Raw genomic sequence first — 20,398 nt, 5'->3', positions numbered from 1 at the left:
GGAAAATGGCAGCATGAAAACTAACTGGATAAACGTGATGCAAATGTCAGCACAGCCCCAAAGCTCTGGATTTTCCCTGCTAGTTCTTTATTTGCTGTATGTATGATTGCTGTCTGGTGATGAGTAGACAGTGGGTCATAGTACGGATGTAAATCACATACTTTGGCTTGCTGATGATAAATACCTATCAGTTTATCTGAATGCATTAATAATCATGTTTGGTTTTACTGCATAAAAAAACTAAGTGTGCGCTAAGTGTATGTTACATATTTATACCCTGCAAGTTTTCAGTTTAAGTGTGTTTTGGTGTAAGTCAGTTTCCAATAGTTTATTTTACTAATTAGCAAATTCAGTAATTAGCAATTACTGAATTCGCTAATTCTGTAATTGCTAATTTGCTGGTTGCTTCAAATGGCCAGTTACTTGAATGCATATCTTATTTTATCATTGTATTTGCCAGCAAGAAAGTCATATTTTTAAACAATTCCTCAAATTTAATCTGGCAAACGCTTTACCTGATGATTTGTTTTGTGTTCTGTTTCAGGCTGAGTTAATGAGAGACAAAGCTTTATTCTTCTTTTCATCTTGGTTTTCATGCTTCTTTAGATGCTGCATGTTAAACCAGTAAGACTGTCATCTTCTCACATATGACAAACAGGTAATTTGTTCATGTAGTCCAAAGCAACCTGTAATAATTTTAAAGTGTTAGTGACCTCTAGTGGTCAAGAGAACAACTGCATAAAAATTATATATTTTAATCAGTATTTCTCAATCCTGGTTCTCCTGCCCAGCATGTCTTAGATGCTTCTGTACTTTAACACACCTTACTGAAATAAATGGCTCATTAGCAGGCTTGCAAACAACTTGTCCAACTCTTCAATTTATCAGAATTAGGTGTGCTGGTTTGGAGACATTTAGAACATGCAGGGGATGGGGTCTACGGTGAGAACAGGACTGAGAAACACACGTTTAAAGGTAGAGTATGTAAGATTTTAAATATTTTCAAAATAAATTAACTAATAAAATAACTACAAACATAATTAGAAAGTTAGGTTCCAGTCTGTTAATATTTGATGCGTTATTAAATTACAAGTTTAATTAATGACAAATGACAAAAAGCACTTTTTTTTTTTTTTTTTTTTTTTTTTTACTGGTAGGGCAAACATTTAAGAAGGGTCTTTGTCATTAATTAAACTTGTAATCTAATAACACATCAAATATGGAAGGACTGGAACCTACATGTTTAAAAAAAAACTATCTAATTATGATTGTAGTTATTTTTTAGTTAATTTTTTTTAAAAATATTGAAAATCTTACACAATTCCACCTTTAAAGCATGAAGATGTGCATTTTCAGCCAAGAGTTTTACATGTTTCATAAATCATTAGTATTTAAAATGGTGATGATAAAAGGAAAAGACATGTAACTTAGGCCATAAGATATATATAAGGCACTGGTAATAGAAGGCCTGTTCAAAGTCTAGGAAGTTGATAACATGAAACACAGTATGACAATCTTTATTTACATGAAATGTTTGCAGAAAAACTGATATACAAGGATTTGGTACAATTTAAATGCATTTGCAAACTGCTAAGAGTACGCCAGAAATTATTAACATTTATTTTCAAAATATGAGTTGCACATATTTTTCACAATATTCTGTTAAAAGCCAAAATGATTTTTTAAAAATTATTATTATTATTATACTTGTAACTTTAAACTTTGCTCACTCGCTTTAACAAATGTTTAAATCAACAACAACAACAAAAACACTTCTCCAAATGTATGTTTTCACTATGGCGATGGTTTATAAAGGTTGCACCTGTCTCCAGTCAGATGACCGTCACAGGTCAAAGTGTACTGGACCTCAAAGCCACCTCGCTTAGCTGGACAGGTGAATCTGTGTGTTCCCCGGCTCAAGTACTTCACACATGATCCAAGGAGGTCATCGTACCGCAGGTCTTCATCCCAAACCTCAACTTTCAAGCCCAGATGTGTGTCCACCTTCATGGGAAAAAAAACACACAAACTAGAATTACATTTAACAGTGTTATCCTTCAAGTGTTGAATAAATGTTTGGTTTTTTTTTTGTTTTTTTTTTAAGAATAAATGAATAAATAAATAAATCAGCAGGCCTACATAGGTTTTGAAACATTTTTTAATACAGTGACTACAATATGTCTTCACCTGTATTTTATCTCACTTATTTCAATAAGATGTGGTAAAATAATATGACAAACTTTTATTTTGATCTTTACTCCTTTACAAAGGTAATGAATAATTTGAATGAGGTATAATTGGTGCTATTTTTTGCGCAATAGTTTATTTGTATATTTCATTCAGGTTTCATATAATGGACATACAAGTTAAATTGTGAGCCGATATCAACTGATGCCAATATTAACAAAAGTGTTTAACTGTATTCCGGCTGTTTATCAACATGATAAACAGTTGCAGCATCGACCCCTTATGTGTGAAAAGCAGTGAATGTTGTCAAATTCAAAACTTGTGGCTTCCTTCAATTATTATTCTATAATCTTACATGACAGATTTTGCTATAGACACGAAGTACCTCTTAAAGTACAATTTATTTATTATTATTTTCAGTAGTAGAAGTTGTCATTGTCTTATTAGTTGCCAGTTATGAAGTGTAAAGTAAAAGCAAGGAGTCCTTTCGTGATACTTTACTTCACAGGAGCCAGGCTTTTTCATAATATTTCAAAGTGACCTTGAACAATATTTTTGCTGTTTTTTTGGGGTTTTTTTTGGACGTTGTCTGTTCCCTCTTTTTTCCCAGTAAATCAATTATGATCAATTAATCATTCAAAAGGCAAAAAACTTAAGGTCTGAATCGTTGTTAAGTCTATTCATAAAAAGCAACTTTGCAACTAAACTTTTTAAAATAATCTTTGGAAACCTTGCTACCAGCTGGACATTTTTGTCCTCTCATGAAATAAGATGTGGCTCACTATTACAATTTACTGTATAATAGATTAATATACTAGTAACAAGTATGCTCTCTGTGTATATGGTTGCTTCTACATATATATTGTTGTTTAAAACTATGTTTTATGATGTTTTTATTGTGTACTTGTTATCCCCATTGTATTTCACATCACAGGTCACCAAAGACGGTATTAATATTATTAGTATTACTTTTAATTTGATTTGAACTTTTTTCAGCACTTTGGTCATCTGGGAGTTGTAATGTGCTGAATAAGTAACATCTGAATTGAATTGAGCTGAATATGGTTGTCAGTATTTGTGGGCAAGCTAATTAGCCAGCATGCTAACAACTGTGTTTGGAAAATAGATGGTAAAACAAGATGGAAATCATCTGTGAGACCATATGTTTGGCATTATTTTTCTTCTAATATATATTATTGAGCAGATCTGTAATGAGAAGGTTTACTGACATTGCCCAGATTATAATAAGCGTTCCACCAGGGATGGTTTGACCGGATCATGTGAGTCCGGCGATAAATGGAACCGTACCACATCTTTGCATAGCTGTGAACAAAATAAATCAAACAGGGGTAATACAATAATTAACATTGCTTTATCATCATCACAATATCTCAAACTCTCACCCTTCCTCAACCAACCTCTCGGTTTTGCCAGTTAGATCTCCTTTCAGATTCCAGGCTCGGATGATGGTCACCTTCAACGTTCCCCTCGAAGCCTTCATAGGACAGCAGTTGTAAGCCAGGTTGGGAGTGTGGGATACACACTTGGGTTCCTGAGTTGAACTCTTCATGGCATTGTCCTCCAAGTACTTCTCAGTGGCAGCCTTCATTCCTGCCTTCTGTGTTACAATTGGTATAAGCTCATGTATTGGCCGGAGGGAGTACCAAACAATGTCAGGATGATCCTTGAGGGTGGCCAACCAAGCCAAGTAGCCCGCAGAGTCATTATAGGTAATTGAAAACTCCCCTAACCAACCGTTGCCTCCTGAGATCTGTGTGTAGTGTTCGTGGAGACCGGAGCTGTACTTAGTAGAGACATCCTGGTTCTGTAGAACCTTGTGACAAGATTGTCGAACACTGGAAAGTTTCAGCTTTCCCAGACCTACTGAGATGCCCAGTGATAAACAGGAGTAGACCTGGATGACAGGAGGAATACTGACATGTAACATTTGATGACTAAACAGAAACATACAGCATTTGAAGACCCAATGACAACATTTTTAAATGATCTATTTGTTTTCTAAATCACAGCAAAGTAATTTTGGTGCATATAATCAACTCAAAAGCTGTAATGAGAGACACATAAGAAAGAAAATGCAGAAACAGAGCTTAGTTCTAAAATCTGATTTCTGAAACACAGTGAATTCATACACATATGCAGGCAGTTAGCAGTGCACAATACAAATAAGAAGCAAGCAAAAGGCAGTCCACACACAAACACACACAGACACTCTCAACACCTCCTCCCTCCTGCCCACACACACACACACATAAATCATAACTGTCTTCGTAAACTTTTTTTAAAAAAAAGTTGTTAAAACAATTGAGAATGAAAACTGAATGGAAACGGTTAAGTTTAACTTTTCACTTCTGTCACCTTTTGCTTTATTGACTTTGTTGCTAACATTAAAATATACATGTGACCAGATGGGCCTCAAATTTATATGCCAATGTAGATATTTTATATAACTTTAGCTGCTGTGATCAGCGCTGTTGCTATCTGACTGAAAGGTCAAGTGTTTCCCTGACAATGTGCTGCAAGGGGAAACTAACAGTTGGCTTCATGCTATTCTCTATCATACATTACTGTGTTGTATAAACAAAACAACAGTATGTTATTTGCTGTTTTTGAGCAATGTATAAAAAATTGTCCATATAAAAGTAGGGTTTATGTACAAATGTGTAGTCTGGTGCCTTTGTTTGAGGCAAGTGTGGTCCATGTACCTCATTTGAAGAGAGCCCATTCAGTGTGGACAAACAGGTTCGTGTAGCTGTAACTCGCCTCAGTCGGCCCCCGAGATGTACCTGAAAAAAGTTTAATGGCTGATAAATGAAAAGTTGTTTTTTTTTTTTTTATCACTATTGAACTAAATGAAAGAGGTGAGTATGAGTTTCAACCTGTCGAATATAGTGTGTGCCATAGGTGTGTATGAGCTCATTGTATTGAGCACTGGTGGAAGAGTTGTAGTGAGATGGCAGCCTTGCTACATCCTTAGCAAACTCTAAGCTCAGGGTTGGCCTTGATGATACACGGTAACTAAACACAGAGACCAATTAGCACATTATATTAAGAGACATGAGTTTGGCAAAGTGAACAGAAAAATCTAAACTATGTGATGATGCAGAAGCACTCGTGGCGAACCTATAATGGCTGCAGGTGATCCTATGTGTGTTGAAGGTGTGTCGATCCTCTCTGGTCCTTTGTGAAGCAAAGTGATACGCAGAGGAGCGTGTTCCTCCCACATCCAGTCCTGCAGACACATACTTATCTAAATTCAGGCCAACCTAATGAAAAACAGGAGAAAAAAAGCCCCATGAGCTGTGTTCAGTCACTGTAGATGCACTCTGTCCACTTACTGAGCACCAGAGGAAGAGTTTAATGACTCAATAGCTTGGACATAGCTTAACAGTATTATGGATCATAGATTATCACATTCATTGCAGCTCTATATCATGAATGCTACTCTTAAATTACTGAACTACTGTGGTGGCATTCTGTTAAGCCATTAGAGGAAGACTATTCAATTAAACTCAAATGGCTCCAACAGTCTATGAAATACTGCATAGTGACTCATTAACTTGTAGTCAGGTGTGTTGGAGCATGGAAACAGTGAAAACCTGCAAGGCTGGGGCAATTGTGGAACTTAACTGAATGACCCTGCTTTAGAGTTTGTGAGCCTGCTTGTTGATATCAGAACTGTCATGTGCTTGTCAGTTGGCCAAACTTTTGCCTTAACAGATGCTGTTTTTTTTTTTTTGACAAAATATAAAAAATATAACTTATTTATAAAACTGTTGCATCTGAAATTAGCTTTTTTATGTACTACACTCAAGGATGAAGGACTCTTACCTTCCAGTCATTGCTATCCTGTGAGGTGTAAGTATTTATCAGTGAGCTGTGGAGACAGTTAAAAGGAAAAGCTGATTAGTGTATTTACTTTTGATTTTAAATATCGATGTCTTATAACTTGTATTTACAAATGACAACAAACTAACACGATAAAAGAGTTTACTATTAGATATTCCACTGTAATGACAGTGGTTCAATGAACCTAAATGGAGGCAGAACTTGCACCATTTACATATTACACATGAGACCGGCATAAAACTGGTAAATGTCAGGTTAATGTTGTTTAGAAGAATCATATTGAGCTGAACATCATACAAAAGAAAACAACTTTTAATCCTCTTGTGAGCCAAATTATGTTGTGAAAAACTGAACATGAATATCAGAGGGATTTTTGTCCTTGTTCTGGTGATTTATTTCTGCCTCTGATGGTACCTTACCTAACAGAGGTGTGTGCGCTACTGTAGATATCAGCACTGCAACGGCTGAAAGCACGCCAGTCCTTTACAGAAACTGGCAACTGGAAAAGAAAAACACCACTATTTAGTAACTTTTCTTTCTTTCCTTCTTTCTTTCTTTCTTTCTTTCTGTGTTTCTGTGCTTCTTATTACCTTCTGCAGCCTGTTGGCTTGAAGAGGATTGGAGCAGAGGGTACAGGTGCCATTTGGGGTTAGATAGGTCTTTACATCAATCATATAAGCTCCTTTTCGCTGCAGAGTGACCACATCAAAGCCCTCCCCCACCAGATTGTGGCCTGGTATAAAGGAAGCAGATTCACACTCGCTTTCCTTTGCAGTCCGACAGGAGAGAACAGGGGACAGAAATAGGACCAGACTCAGGAAGATGTGGGCTGGAATTAAACAGGAGTTCATGGCTGGAATCATGGGCACTAAAATACTTAAGACAAAAAAAGAGTGAATGGAAATTATATTAGCCATCATCATTTCAACAGTTAACAGAAAAAGACATTATTTCATTTGACAATGTGTCAATTGAAAAAGTCCATATAATGTCCTTTATAGCATCATACATTTATTTTACATAACTCCACGTTACAACCTGTTGTTTTTTCATACTGATCATCAGTTAACCTTTTAAGGTCCTGGTCTACTGTTTGGTAGATAAATTTGCAGTGACTTTAATTAATGTCTTTTGAAAAACTGTGGAACTAAACATGTCTAAGTCATTTCTACCAGTTGGTTTGGGTATGTAAGACCCAAAGTGTTTGTTTTAACACTACTGTTTCGGATTTCAACCATTCCACTCTTGTTACATTATTATTAACTTCTTTTTTAACATCTCAACCATTTGCTTGAAAAAAAAAAAAAAAGCATTTATTCTGTTTATTCTTGTCCAAAACAAACAGAAAAACACAGATAAACATTTCTCTGGCTTTTTTGTCAGTGCAAAGTTAAAGGGTTAAGTGCATTTGCAAATCAGTTGCCTGATTATCTTTTGTCATAAACTTTGCAGTGTGTTTATCCAAGTGGAGATCAACGTAACTCACTGGTTCAACACACAGGGTTGACTTAAAATCTATGGCTACCATAGAAAACATGGTCATCAGCCTTAGAATTTCAAATAGGCTTTGACAGCCAATCAGAAACAAAAACAGTATAAAATCAAATCAAATTTTATTTCTTAAGCACTTTTCATGCACAAGTCAACATAAAGGACTTTCCACAATAAAACAATTTATGCATATAAAAAACCTTCACACAACAGAGTTTATAACAGCAGTTTAAACACACACACACACATAATTAATTTCACACAAAATCACATACACACACATACAAACAGAGCGCATACCCACCCTTACCCCATTTGCCATAAAATCCCATCCCATCATTGCTGCCTCTTAACTGAATGTAAAAAGTATCAATAGAATAAAAACTCTGGCTTGATGCTGCAGCGAGGAAACTATATCTTGCAGATCTACACCAGAAGCTAGCCTACCCACAGCCATAGAGGGCATCTCCACAGGAACAACTAAAAGTCATAATAAAAAGCAAATACAATGATGAAACAGCACAAATAATTCCGTTAAGTTAGATTTACAGTAAGCCAGATTTACATTGTTACTCAGAAACTCACACCTACACTAAAGCGAATGTGGTCAGTAGTTATGTCAGTGAAACATACAGTTGCATCAAGAAACATTCAAGCTAATTTATTGTCTCAGCCTCAAAGTAAAGACAAAAAGTATATTATGTTTATATTTGTCCAGGAGTCAAAATAATTGTCATCAAGTAGACTAATGTCTAAGTTTTATCCACATTAAAAAATGAACAACTTCTGTAGAAAACAAAAAAGTTTTCAGCTGAGAGACTTAAACAGGCAATGGATGCATTTTCTACACAAGATTTCTCTTGTGTAGATTATATTTTGTACACGTAAAATCTGTCAATTGTGTAAAAGTGACAGTGACTGACTATGATTATTGTATGTTAGGCTATTTGTACAACTAGCAATGAACATGCTACGCATCACACAGTGCGTGTATTGTTGTGTTGCAAGTTGCTATGCTAAACATATGGATTGTAAAACTGTATATGAAAATGAAATTGTATTGAAAGCTAACAAATAAATCTAGCAAATTATGTTTACAAATATTCCTGATTTCACTTTGTTTTTAGACAGACATCAAGCAGGATTGTTTTTAAATGAACCCTCTTTCTGTTTGTGCAAGACTGCTAATAATACATTTTGAAAAAAAGTTTGTACCTTCTCCAGATGCTGTGAAAAGTTGCTACTGCTGGGTGATTTGCAGTAGTCTGGATCAAACTGAGCAGTATGAACAACCAGTAGGATGGGAACAGGAACAAACTGGGGATCACAACTTGTGAGGGTATAAATCAGAAGTCAGAAGGGTGGTTTAAAATAGACAACCAATGCCCAGCTATGTTTGAGTATAAGGAAGTAGCCTTGGAATAAAGAATGTATATTGACACCTTTGTGCTCGATAAGAACTGATAAGCATTGTTTTGAATGAAGGTGAACCTTATTTCCACAGAACACTGACTTTGTTTATGTGTTTTCTATGTTTATCTCATTCATAATTCCCAAATCAGTTCCCAAGACAAAATATCCATTTAAATTTAAATTAAAATACTGATACAAAAAAAGTAATAATAAAAAAGATGCATTTGGTTTGGATTGAGCAGTTTAAACTACAATGGGCCCTGTGCACCACGATGCAGATACTTGAAAGTCATCGTCTTACCTCAGATTGAGATGTACAGTGTTATATTGAAAATACAACAATACCGTGACTCTGTAACCTCCATCGTCATCAGTGGTACAACTTGTCCACATTAGAAGGACTTGAGCAAGTTTGCTATCAGAATCATCAGTTTTTTTTGTTTTTTTTTTCGTTTACTAATAACTCCTAACAAGGTTTCACATGTCCCATTCTATTCCATTGGGTTTTTGCACCGCTGTATTAAGATCCTGAAGGTTGGAAAATGCCCTTGTCATCATTCTGGTCTTTAATTTCATCAATCAACTCAACCCTTTTAAGACTGTTCCATCACCACTATCTCATTGAGAGGCTGCATTACTCATTCAGTTTGTTTTTCTGTTTTTAGAATGATGTCATTTTAAATTGTGCTCTTATTTTTGGCTGTTCTCCTTTGTTTTTTTTTCTGTCTGTTAATCCAAAGCCATTTTTATGGTGAGAAACAAATTTAAACTCTAGTTTAAATATTCAAATTGATTTTAAAAATGAAAAGAAGACTAAACTGTTGTAAAGAGTACAACGTGGTAGCCAGCTCAACAGAGAAAGACAGGTTAACTAAGAACTAGTTGGACGTTAGAGGTGTTGCATTGATTTATTGATTGATTACCCAAGTTTATTCAAGACTGCTAATGATGATTTTAAAAATAATTTGTAGCAAGACTAAATGCTGTAAAAAGGTTGCTGCTGCTGTGCCACTAGTTTGAATCGAGTTGAGAAATATGAAGAGCCAGTAAGAATGGATGAGATAAAACTTGATAATCACACTATAAACAGTATAAGCATAAATCCGAAGGCAGAAGGATGGTTTAAGACAGATTGCCAACAGCCTGCGACGCATGTCCGGTTATAAGGAAATGGCCTTGGAGTACATGAAAGTGTTGTTATAGATTTGTGAATTGATAAGAACTGACAAGAATTGTTTTGAACAAAGGTGAACGTCATTTCCTCATTGTTTTCTTTATCTCATTCATAATGTCAATATCAAATGCCAAGTTGGACTTTTGCTAAATGAAATTTACCTTATGGGTACTTCCTATCTCTGTATCAGTAGGTAGCTTTGAAATGTGCAACACATTAACATCACACCTCTGATTATAAGTGGGGAGTGTGTAATAGTTGCAGTCAGAATGACATGAGGATGTATTTAGATCCAGTTTCTTAGATCAGGATATTTTTCTGCTTCTGTCCGCATTGCTTCTGAGGGTCTACTGCAGAACCACCTTCTGACATGACTCCATGCAAGCAGCAGAGTTATTGAAGGTCACCAGAGCAATTGTATGTAAATTCAGAGTGTTGTTTACAGCACAGTGCAGCATAAAAATATGCAGTTTTGTAAGCTAGTGTGTCCAATGTTCACAAAAGGTTGAGAGTAGATAGAATCAGCAGTCCAGGAATTTCCTTAAAAATTATTATTTTTTATTTCCATCAGTTGTCCATAGTACAATCTTAAAAATCCACTTAGTCACCAGTTTCACATCTTTCCTCCCTCTCTCTGACCTGCAAGCTCCCAAAACTGACTACTTACATAAACAATGAAAATCACACCTGTTCTTATTTAGCCTATAACATTTCCACATATCACTATCCCAGCAACCTATCTACACCAACATTAATAAACAAATCAAATTCCTAAACAACAACAACAACAAAAAACTACACAAGAAGGTAACCACTTCTAATACTCTAAACAAAATAAGCCCCACATTTGAACACAAAAAAGAAATCCTCCTCTTGGTTTTACCTAATGAACTTTTACCTGAAATGAGGAAGTGCTGAGTTGGCCACTCCTCAACACTTATCTTGCAAGGTGGATTCAAACAAAGAATGATGTTAAATATTAATACAATGGCAAATGCAACACAATACCAACACAAACAACCCGGGATGGTAAGTGCAGCATGGTTGCATGGCAACAGAAATTACAGAGAAAAGTTAAAGCAACAAATGTGACATAAAGTTAACATAAGAGACAAGTGGTGAACAGTTACAGTCTCGTCCACTTTGTCACTAGTTTTCATAAAATGTTTTAACATTTCATAATTTATTGTCGAATACAAGCATGTGTGTGTGTGACATTCTAAAAGGGAAGACAGTATGGCATTTCTTTACAAAACCTTTTGTTCATTGAATACAAATGGGCTTTGTGTTTAATCAGTTTACATTAACATGGTGAATATGTCTTTAGCGCTTTATGTATGCGCCACCCCTACAATCAGACTGATCATCCCAGGTGCGCCCAATAGCCACCAACCCCTAACATTAATTTCCTTTTTATATTAAGCCACAGCTCAGGGGTATACAGAGTCAGTTTTTGAGGGCCACTGTCTTGCAGGTTTTCCACGTATTCCTGCTCTAACACACCTGGCTTACATTAAAAGGATACAATGGTCTATGAAGTTCTGTACAATGACTGATTAATTTGAGTCAGGTGTGTTGGAGCAGGGATACATGGGAAATATGAAGGATTGTGGCCACTGAGGACTGAAGCTGCACACCCTTGCTATAGCTAAAATAATACTAAATGTCCCATATTATACATTTTTTATGTCAAATGAGTGTAAATGAGTCATATGAGTGTCAATTACAGTATGGACTGCTTTTTTTCTTATGGGGGGGCTTCTCTTCTTGAGGTCACAAAGAGACAGATCTCAGACTCACCTGTTTGTACACGTTTGGTAAAAAGTGGTGCACAAAGAAGTGACACAATTTTCTCATCTTTGGGCCTCATACACAGACTACAGGGACACATATGACTGTTTGGAAACCTTTAGAAGGTAGATTTTACATGATATGGGGACTTTAAAATCAAATAAAGTTTTATAAAACTAAGCATGAAGTAATAACGGTATCCTTTTGTTCCATAGAAACAAAATCTAAATTTCAGCTAGTGCAGCCTGAGTAGGCTATTTGCAGAACAACAAATGTGGATGCATAAATAAATGACATAAAACATCTTAAAAGAAAATCTGAATCTTAAGCTGCTGTATGGTGCTGTAGACTGGGTTACAGGTAAATACGCATGTCAGTGACACTCTAGCCCGACAACATTTATATTGAAAATGTTCTTTCTACATCAGTATTACCAAAGTTGATCATAACTTTGATAATAAAGTTATTGTCAAGTGTGTTCAGCTAAAAGAGTGTGGTTCAGCAAATTAATCATATAACTAAAATGTTCATTTCATGTACTATAAATATCACCTCATGAAATGACTGTGCCATGTTCACAGATAAAGCAGGGATGTCTAATTCTGGCCCTCAAGGGCCCCTAACCTCCATAATTCCCTGCTTTGACACACCTGATTTATTGGATAATTTATTCTGAATAAACACTGACAAAGCTGATTGGACACAAAATATTTGTACATTACTGATCAGTGGAGCAACTCTAGCCTGTTACAAACCTGACTGCAATGGGAAAAGGGACGGCGTTAACAACAGAAAATTAAAATGTACATGTAAAAATGGTTTATTAAGCAACCTCAGCTTCAAACAAAGGATTTTTTTCCACTATTAACCAAAGTAAACCTTAAAGCAGCACAAACAACACAAGAAAACAAAAGAAAAACAAACCAAAAAAAGTCCACAATGAGTTCTTTCAAAAGCAAACACAACTATTTAGAGCTGTAACTAAGGGCTGCTGTGCTAAGAGTACACTAGAGATTTCTATTGTTATGCTCAAAATATGAATTGCTTAATTCATCACAATATTCTGTGAAAAGCAAAAAAAAAAAAAAACCAACTTTTTTTTAGTTTTTTTTTTAAATTATACTTGCATGTTCAAAACCTTGAAGCATCTATAACATCTTATTAAAAAGAAACACTCCCCCAAATGCATTATGTCACTATGGAGATGGCTGATAATAGCTGCACTTGTCTCCAGTCAGATGACGGTCACAACTCAAGCTTTACCGCAACTGAAAGCCTTCGCTGCCATTCCAGCAGGTCTTGGTGTGTGAGCCCCGGACTAAATAGATTTTTCATGATATAAGGAGGTCATGTTCTCATCCCAGACCTCAATCTTCAAATGCACATTGGTGTCCACCTTTATCAGGAAGAAAACAAACAAACAAAAAAAATTATTTAAGTTTACTACAGTGTTATCATATAAATGTTACACTGGTGTATTCTAACAAGTATTTGATTTTGCTTACATCAGAAACTATACTTTAAAATTGAATCTTTATTCACATTTATATCTTATTACAAATGTAAAAAATGAATTGAATGATGATTATTTTTTGCACAATGGTTCATTTATTTATTTTATTCAAGTTTCATATCAAGGAAGCACAAGTTAATTGGTGAGCTAATATTAGCAGATACATGCAAATGTTAACAAATACGTTTTATGTAAATCCAGATATTGTTGTTAGTCAAACAAGCAGGCACTGCAGGCAATTGCAAATTACGAGAGCACATTACCCAACTCTGAGAGCAAAGCAAAGCCAGTCCACTAATCCTTTTAAACATATGTTGACATTTGGCATAGTGCAGTAACATAAAAACATACAGTCTATGCATAAAAAGCAATCTGCGTTTTATGCATATGAATTTATACATTGAAACTGACTGCGCATGCATGAACACACGTCGAAGACGTGAGAGGAAAAGGCAGCGTAGCACTGCTTTCAGCAGTGTGGCCTTGAGCCTGGTGTGTTGTGCAGCTTTTCTGTCTAGCCAGGAGGAGGTGCTGTTGAGTCATTTTATTGAGCTATGAAAAAACACTGAACATCACTTTCAAATCGATATGTATGACAGGCACTGCTTTAAGTGGGCCGGTACGCAGCAGTACGCAGCGGTACGCAGTACCGGCTCTTTTCAATTCTATCCTTTTGCGTATCGGTACTATTTTTTACAGCGTAGGTGCACACCGGGACTATGTTTTTTTATAGCGTATAGTGCCCACCGGGACTTTTACCGGCTTTCTTCAGCAATCAATTAATTATTTAATTAATACATTATGGCACTTTTATAGCACTTTTATATTTTTTGTTTTTAACCCTTTTTTTTGTTTGTTTGTTTGTTTTTAACCCTTTCATGCATAGTGGCCCTGTAGTGGGCACCTATTTACAAGCTTTTTTCTTGCATATTCATGAATGAGGAGGGTATTTTTTGTAAATAAACCGATTCAGTGGGTTTTTGTTTTTTTTGTTTTTTTACAAAAATGTGAAAAATGTTGCATTGTCTTTAATTTTTATTCATGCATGAAAGGGTTAAGGAACTTTAAGTTTATGTATTTACTTTTCAGTGTTATTTTTAATGTCCATGCAATGAGGCTTGAAGTTCATAAAAGTGTTTCTGTGGCACTTTGAATCAGGCAAATTTGGATTTGATTTAGAACTTGCTGCATTTGTTTTTTGTCATTTCTGTGCTATAAAACTATTAATCTATAGATCAATTTATAGATCTACATGTAAGTATCAGCCATATTTTGTCCCATATTTGCATTACAAACTGACCGCAATTCATCAAGGGAGTACCACCACTTATCTTGTTCCACTTAAAGCACTGACGACAGGCTATTGAAAATTATCATTTGAAAGCTTAATTAAAAATAATAATTATGAAAGAAAGTTAAAAAATAAAAACTAATTCTTAAAATGGAGTGATCCCATTTCTTTCTTTCTGCCTTGCTGCCTACCCTGCCTATACCCTGACTGCAAACCACTGCAAACAAGATGAACAAAAGACTTAAGAAAAGATTTAAAAACTACAGCAGATGAGGAGACTCTGAAAGTTTTGGGCTTAAACATAAACTAGTAAATACCTGACACAGGATTTAATAAATGCAGTAGATCAGCAGATTCCTTTTGTAGATAAAATCTAATGTTTGTCTAAGCCTCATCATTAATGGGCTATGAAGCCATTTTTCTGGCAGCAGTAGTGGCTCACTTTTGCACAGCGGCTGATGACAGGTGTCAGTTGTTGTAGACAAGCTATTTAGCCAATCTAACAGCTATGTGGATAATGTATTATGAGTTTGGAAATGCTATTGTTACTGTATTTTTTAATCATAATAAATTGTTATTTGTATCATAATGTTTCTTTATATTGTTTTCTTGGCACCTGTTATTTTTGTTTTTCTGTCAATTTGGGGCCCATTCTCAGTCTAAAGAGAGTCTAGTTACATGGATTCCACATCTACAAAGTCCATGTCATCTCAGTTGATTGTCCACCAGTTATGATAACTTACTCACGTGTTTTGACTGATTTACATACACACAGAAAATAAAACAATACACAAATAATCTGTAAGACCAAATGGTAGAATTATTTTTCTCTTTATATGCTCTCTTGAGGAGATCTGTAATGAGAAAGTTTACTGACCTTGCCGTAGTTGATATAAGTATCCCAACTGGGATTATTTGACTCGATTGTACGAGTCCGGTGATAGGTGTCACCATGCCAAATCTTTACAAACCTGTGAATGAAAAAAAGAATTAAAGAGGAGAAAGATATCAATTAATGTTGCCTTATGATTTATGTTTTAACTTCTGACCCTTCCTAACCTACCCGTCAGTGGGGTTAGGGGCCAGATCACCTGCCAGACTATAGCCTCTGACAATGGTCACCTCCAATGTCCCCTTTGAGGCCGTCAGAGGACAGCAGTTGTAACTCAGGTTAGAAGTGTGACACCTGGGCTCACTGGTTGAACGATGCACAGTGTTGTCTCTCAAATACTGCTCAATGGCAGCCTTCATGCCTAATTTCTGTTTTTTCTTTGGCATAAGCTTATATATTGCCCGGAGGGAGTAGGAGACAACATCAGGATGATCTGTTAGGGTGGTAAGCCACTTCAAGTAGCCCAGAGAGTCATTATAGGCAATGGAAAACTCCCCTAACCAACCACTACCACCAGAGATCTCTGTGTAATGTTGGTGGAGACCAGAGCTGTAACTTGTGTAGGCATCCCGATTCTGTAAAACCTTGTGACAAGAGCTTTGAACACTGGACATTCTCAACTGCCCCAGGCCGACAGAAAATCCCAGTGATATGCAGTTTTTGATCTGGATGACAGAAGAAATAATTAGATGGAATATTTAACAACTATACAGTGACATAAAAATGTTTGAGCACCCATATACAACATTTTGAGACTATCCTAAAAATAAAACCACTGGTCAGCTGTTCAAGCATGATATGACCAATTATACATTTAAAGATATACCTCAACTTCTCAGGTGAAAAGGTCCATGTCAAATCACTTTGGCATAACGATGACTTGTAACTTGTCATTTGTTTTGTAAAGCAATTTTATTTTAGTCCAAACGGTTTGCTTTTTCAAATCCTGATTTTTTCAAATCAAATTGACAATTAAAAAATACCCCCTCCCCCCATTTACATAAAGTAACATAACAGGAACATTATGACATAAAGTGTTTTGGTTTTTGTACATAAAGTTTGTCCTTCATTCCTTCAGGGAAGCAAATTCCTCAATGACTGATAAAAATTAGGGATCTTTTCTCCTGGAATCTGTCTGCTTGTAGCAGTGCAGCACTGATCAGATGCTTGGAGAAAGACAACTTAAAACATGTAGGCTTTGCTTTAAATCAATATGGATATGAATACAAGTTAGCTTTACTATATAAATATACATTGTAAAGTAATAATGATAATAATAATATAAAAACTAATTCTTTTTTTTTTGTTTGACTTAAGGAGCAATGCTAAATAACACAGTGCTTCTTTAAAAGTACATTATATTATACATGGCCTATTTTAAGGAAGAGTATTTAATTTTTCACTATTTCTGATTTTCCCAGCATTTCAAATTAGTGAGTATCACTTTGGTCATCAAACCAACTGCAACTTGTACTGTACAATTACTGTTAAACCTAACTGCCACCTAGCCCAAGAAAGTTTAAAGTGTCTGTAATTGTTGTAGCTTCATTAGTTTCTCATGTGTAATAATGTGAGAAATAGATAGACATGTCACCATTGCATCATCTAGAACAGGGGTAGGCAACTCTGGTCCTCGAGTGCCACTGTCCTGCAAATGTTTGGAGTTTCTCTGCTGCAACAAGTTAATACGACAATATGGTGTTTATGTGTGTGTGTGTGTGTGTGTGTTAGAGCATATAATTAATAGACTCTAATTGGGGTGTGAATGGGATTTTAAACAAGTCAGATGCTCCTGAAAAATGTCTCCTACCCTGCCTTTTAGAACAGTATCATTTCCCATACTTAAAAGAATTGTTTGCATTGATATTGCTACTCTGTGCTACACTGAGTTTTATTTGAAGCTCTTTTATATTTGGGGAGTTTAAAACACTAAAGAATGGCAACTGAATATAAACTTGCCAGAATATTTAAAGAAACATGTCATTAATAATTCTTACAACTTTTGGCATCTTCATTTTCTTAAATATTCATGTTGAAATACAGATGCTCCAAAGATTTGCTCCTGTACCTGACATTCATATTTAATATTTTTATGCTGAAATAGTTGCTTTTGACTTAAAAGTGAGAGCTCTGTACAAGTCAATGTCATTGTGGCAACTGGACTTCATGTAGCTTCTACCTCATCTGTGGAGAGCTTGTTCAATGTGGACAAGCAGGTTCGTGTTGCTGTAACTCGCCTCAGTCGCCCCCCGAGACGAACCTGAAATTAAGTTCATGGTTGTCAAATAAGAATCTATATCTGTTTATATTAACAATGAAAGAAGTTAGGGAGTTTAGTGTGGGTTTCAACCTGTCGAAAGTAGTGCGTGCCATAGGTGTTTATTAGGTCTCTCTATACTGATCACGAGTGGAAGAGTTGTAGTGAGTTGGCAGCGCGGCTACATCCTGAAGGAACCCTGAACTGAGGGGTGGCCTGGTTGATACACGGAAACTAAACAGAAAGAGAGTAATTAGCACATTATTTTGAAGGACATGAGCTTTGTTGATTTAACTGGAAAAGTCTAAACTTTACAAGATGATGTAGTTACTCTAAAGACCTACCTGTAATGGTTGCAGCTGACCTTGTGTGTGCTGAAGGTGTAGCGATCTTCCCTGTTCTTTCATGAAGCAAAGTAGTATAATGCAGAGCGTGTTCCTCCCACATTCAGCCCTGCAGATGCAAACTGACCTATATCTAGGCCAAACTGATCAAATCAGATACAGTCAGTTCATTCTACTGAGCACTGGATCAAGAGTTGTAATAAATGTAAGTAACGCTTATAATCCTGCTTTTATTACTATCTTTGTTATTATTGCAACTTATTTTTAGAATAGTCTGTTTTTAATTTCTATTATTATTATTATTGAGTGTTTTATTTTCATTATTTAAAGTTTAGTTCTTTTTTTTCTTGGAAGCACGTTAGCTCCACCATATCAAGATCACCAGTGTATGAAATATGGGTAGACATGGGACTGGGTTGGTGGGATGTGATGGTTTGCTGGATAACCCTGTAACCCTGTTCAATAACAATGACTTTTATTTAAAAATTTGTGTAAATAAATCTGCCTAAACTACCTCCATTATTTTACAATTCCTCATTATTCTCATTACTGTTTTAAGTTTGTTACTGTAATATTAGCTGGCATCAAAAACATTTATAGAAATAATTCATTTAAAAAACACTCAAAGAAACATTTTTCTCTTTATTTTTCTTAGTACGAACTTTACAGAGTCACACTCCAGCCAGTTGATTTCAGCTGCACTCACATTGACTGATCAATATTGGTCTTTCTGTGTGTTTATTCTTCAACTTAGAATTAAAAATGTTCTTTCCTCTTTGAGATTAAGAACTTTGTGTTTTAAATGCCAATTAGTTATTTTCCCAAATTCACATCTTGTAAAATATTTTTTAAAAACTGTAATCAGAGTTTTGTTTTTTATTCTTACTGATGTTACTTAACAGTTTCCAGACACCCAGAATCCCTTATTTCACATACTAACTCTAACCTAAGTTAATGATTCTGCTGGACATTGTAGTAGTGATATCTATTGATGGTTTATTGATTTGTTTGTTTGTTTATTTATGGATCATTCAAGCTGTGACAGAAGCACTCTTACCCCCCAGTTGTGAATGTCCTCTGTGACGTAATTTTCAATCAGTGAGCTGTAGATATGATTTAAAAGAAAACATTATTAGCATATTTATTTTTTTATTTAAACATCTATATCTTAACTTTTTTCTTTCCCAGGTGAGAAAAAGAATAAAGTGAAACTCTTAGAAACTTGGCTGTTATGATCATGGGAAAAAGAGGACAGAAGTTTTAAACACCAAAGTGTTAATGAAAAAACATGGACTCCTGCAGCATTAACATGATATGCTTGAAACACACATGACGCTGGTCAATATGAATTAAGTAGTTGTTTATTGTGAATAGCTGGAAGCCTAATTTTTTTTAAGAAACACGGTTTGAATGTCTTTAATTCAAAAGAAAAAAATCACTTGGAGACTATATTGTAAATTACAGTAGCAGTTTTTATTTTACCTAACAGTGGTGTGTGAGCTGCTGGAAATATCAACATTGCATCTGTTGATTGTGCGCCAATCCATCACAGAAACGGGCAGCTAAAAAGAGGAACAGTCGTTAACTTGCTCACAGGTTTTTAACAACTACTTATATTTTTTCTCTTACTTTCTGCCACTTCTTGTGTTTGGCCCCATGACCATTGAAGCAGAGGGTACAGGTGCTATTTGGGGTTAGATAGGTATTCACATCAATCACATAAGCTCCTTTTCGGTGCAGAGTGACAGCATCAAAGCCCTCCCCCACCAAATTGTGGCCTGGTACAAAGGACGCAGATTCACACTCGCTGTCCTTTGCAGTCCGACAGCAGAGGGCAGGGGACAGAAATAGGACCAGACTCAGGAAGATGTGGGCTGGAGTCAAACAGGCTGCAATCATAGAGTCCATGGCTGCAATCATATAGAAGATGAGGAGAACTCATCAGTTCAGGCTGCAGGGTACATACAAAGTCTTCATGTATCATAGCAGTAAACATGTTTATCAGTCCAATTGGAAAATACATCTACTCAGACGCAAATACCACTACCAGTCATAATAAAAAAGCAAAAGCAAATATAAAGCAGCAGAAATATATTTTAAATACACAAGAAAATTGAACTTTTTTGGCGGTTATTATTCATCATTCTGTCGCTCCTTCACTGATGGTGGCAGTTTGCC

General features: G+C 35.6%; 2 protein-coding genes across 2 annotated transcripts; both read right to left on the bottom strand.

Annotated features, from left to right (window-relative positions):
* Positions 1-1,794: 1,794 nt before the first annotated feature.
* On the bottom strand, positions 1,795-6,917 carry LOC306773541 (perforin-1-like; the record flags this gene model as incomplete). Its single annotated transcript, XM_079263394.1, has 9 exons — positions 1,795-2,004; positions 3,417-3,510; positions 3,606-4,102; positions 4,911-4,991; positions 5,085-5,223; positions 5,329-5,471; positions 6,037-6,082; positions 6,474-6,553; positions 6,645-6,917. 9 exons carry the CDS (start codon positions 6,915-6,917, stop codon positions 1,795-1,797), a joined length of 1,563 nt encoding a protein of 520 aa, XP_079119520.1.
* Positions 6,918-14,923: 8,006 nt separating this feature from the next.
* On the bottom strand, positions 14,924-20,128 carry LOC306773533 (perforin-1-like; the record flags this gene model as incomplete). Its single annotated transcript, XM_079263381.1, is given in 8 exon segments — positions 14,924-14,944; positions 15,605-15,698; positions 15,791-16,284; positions 17,799-17,879; positions 17,970-18,005; positions 18,008-18,110; positions 19,703-19,782; positions 19,850-20,128. Coding segments are annotated over 8 exon segments (1,188 nt in total).
* Positions 20,129-20,398: the final 270 nt, after the last annotated feature.

This window comes from Telmatherina bonti, assembly GCF_933228915.1.
Source record: "Telmatherina bonti genome assembly, chromosome: 3".
In the NCBI taxonomy this organism is placed as follows: domain Eukaryota; kingdom Metazoa; phylum Chordata; class Actinopteri; order Atheriniformes; family Telmatherinidae; genus Telmatherina; species Telmatherina bonti.
The sequence above is the reverse complement of the archived record's forward strand: the minus strand, read 5'-3'. Positions and strand labels throughout refer to the sequence as shown.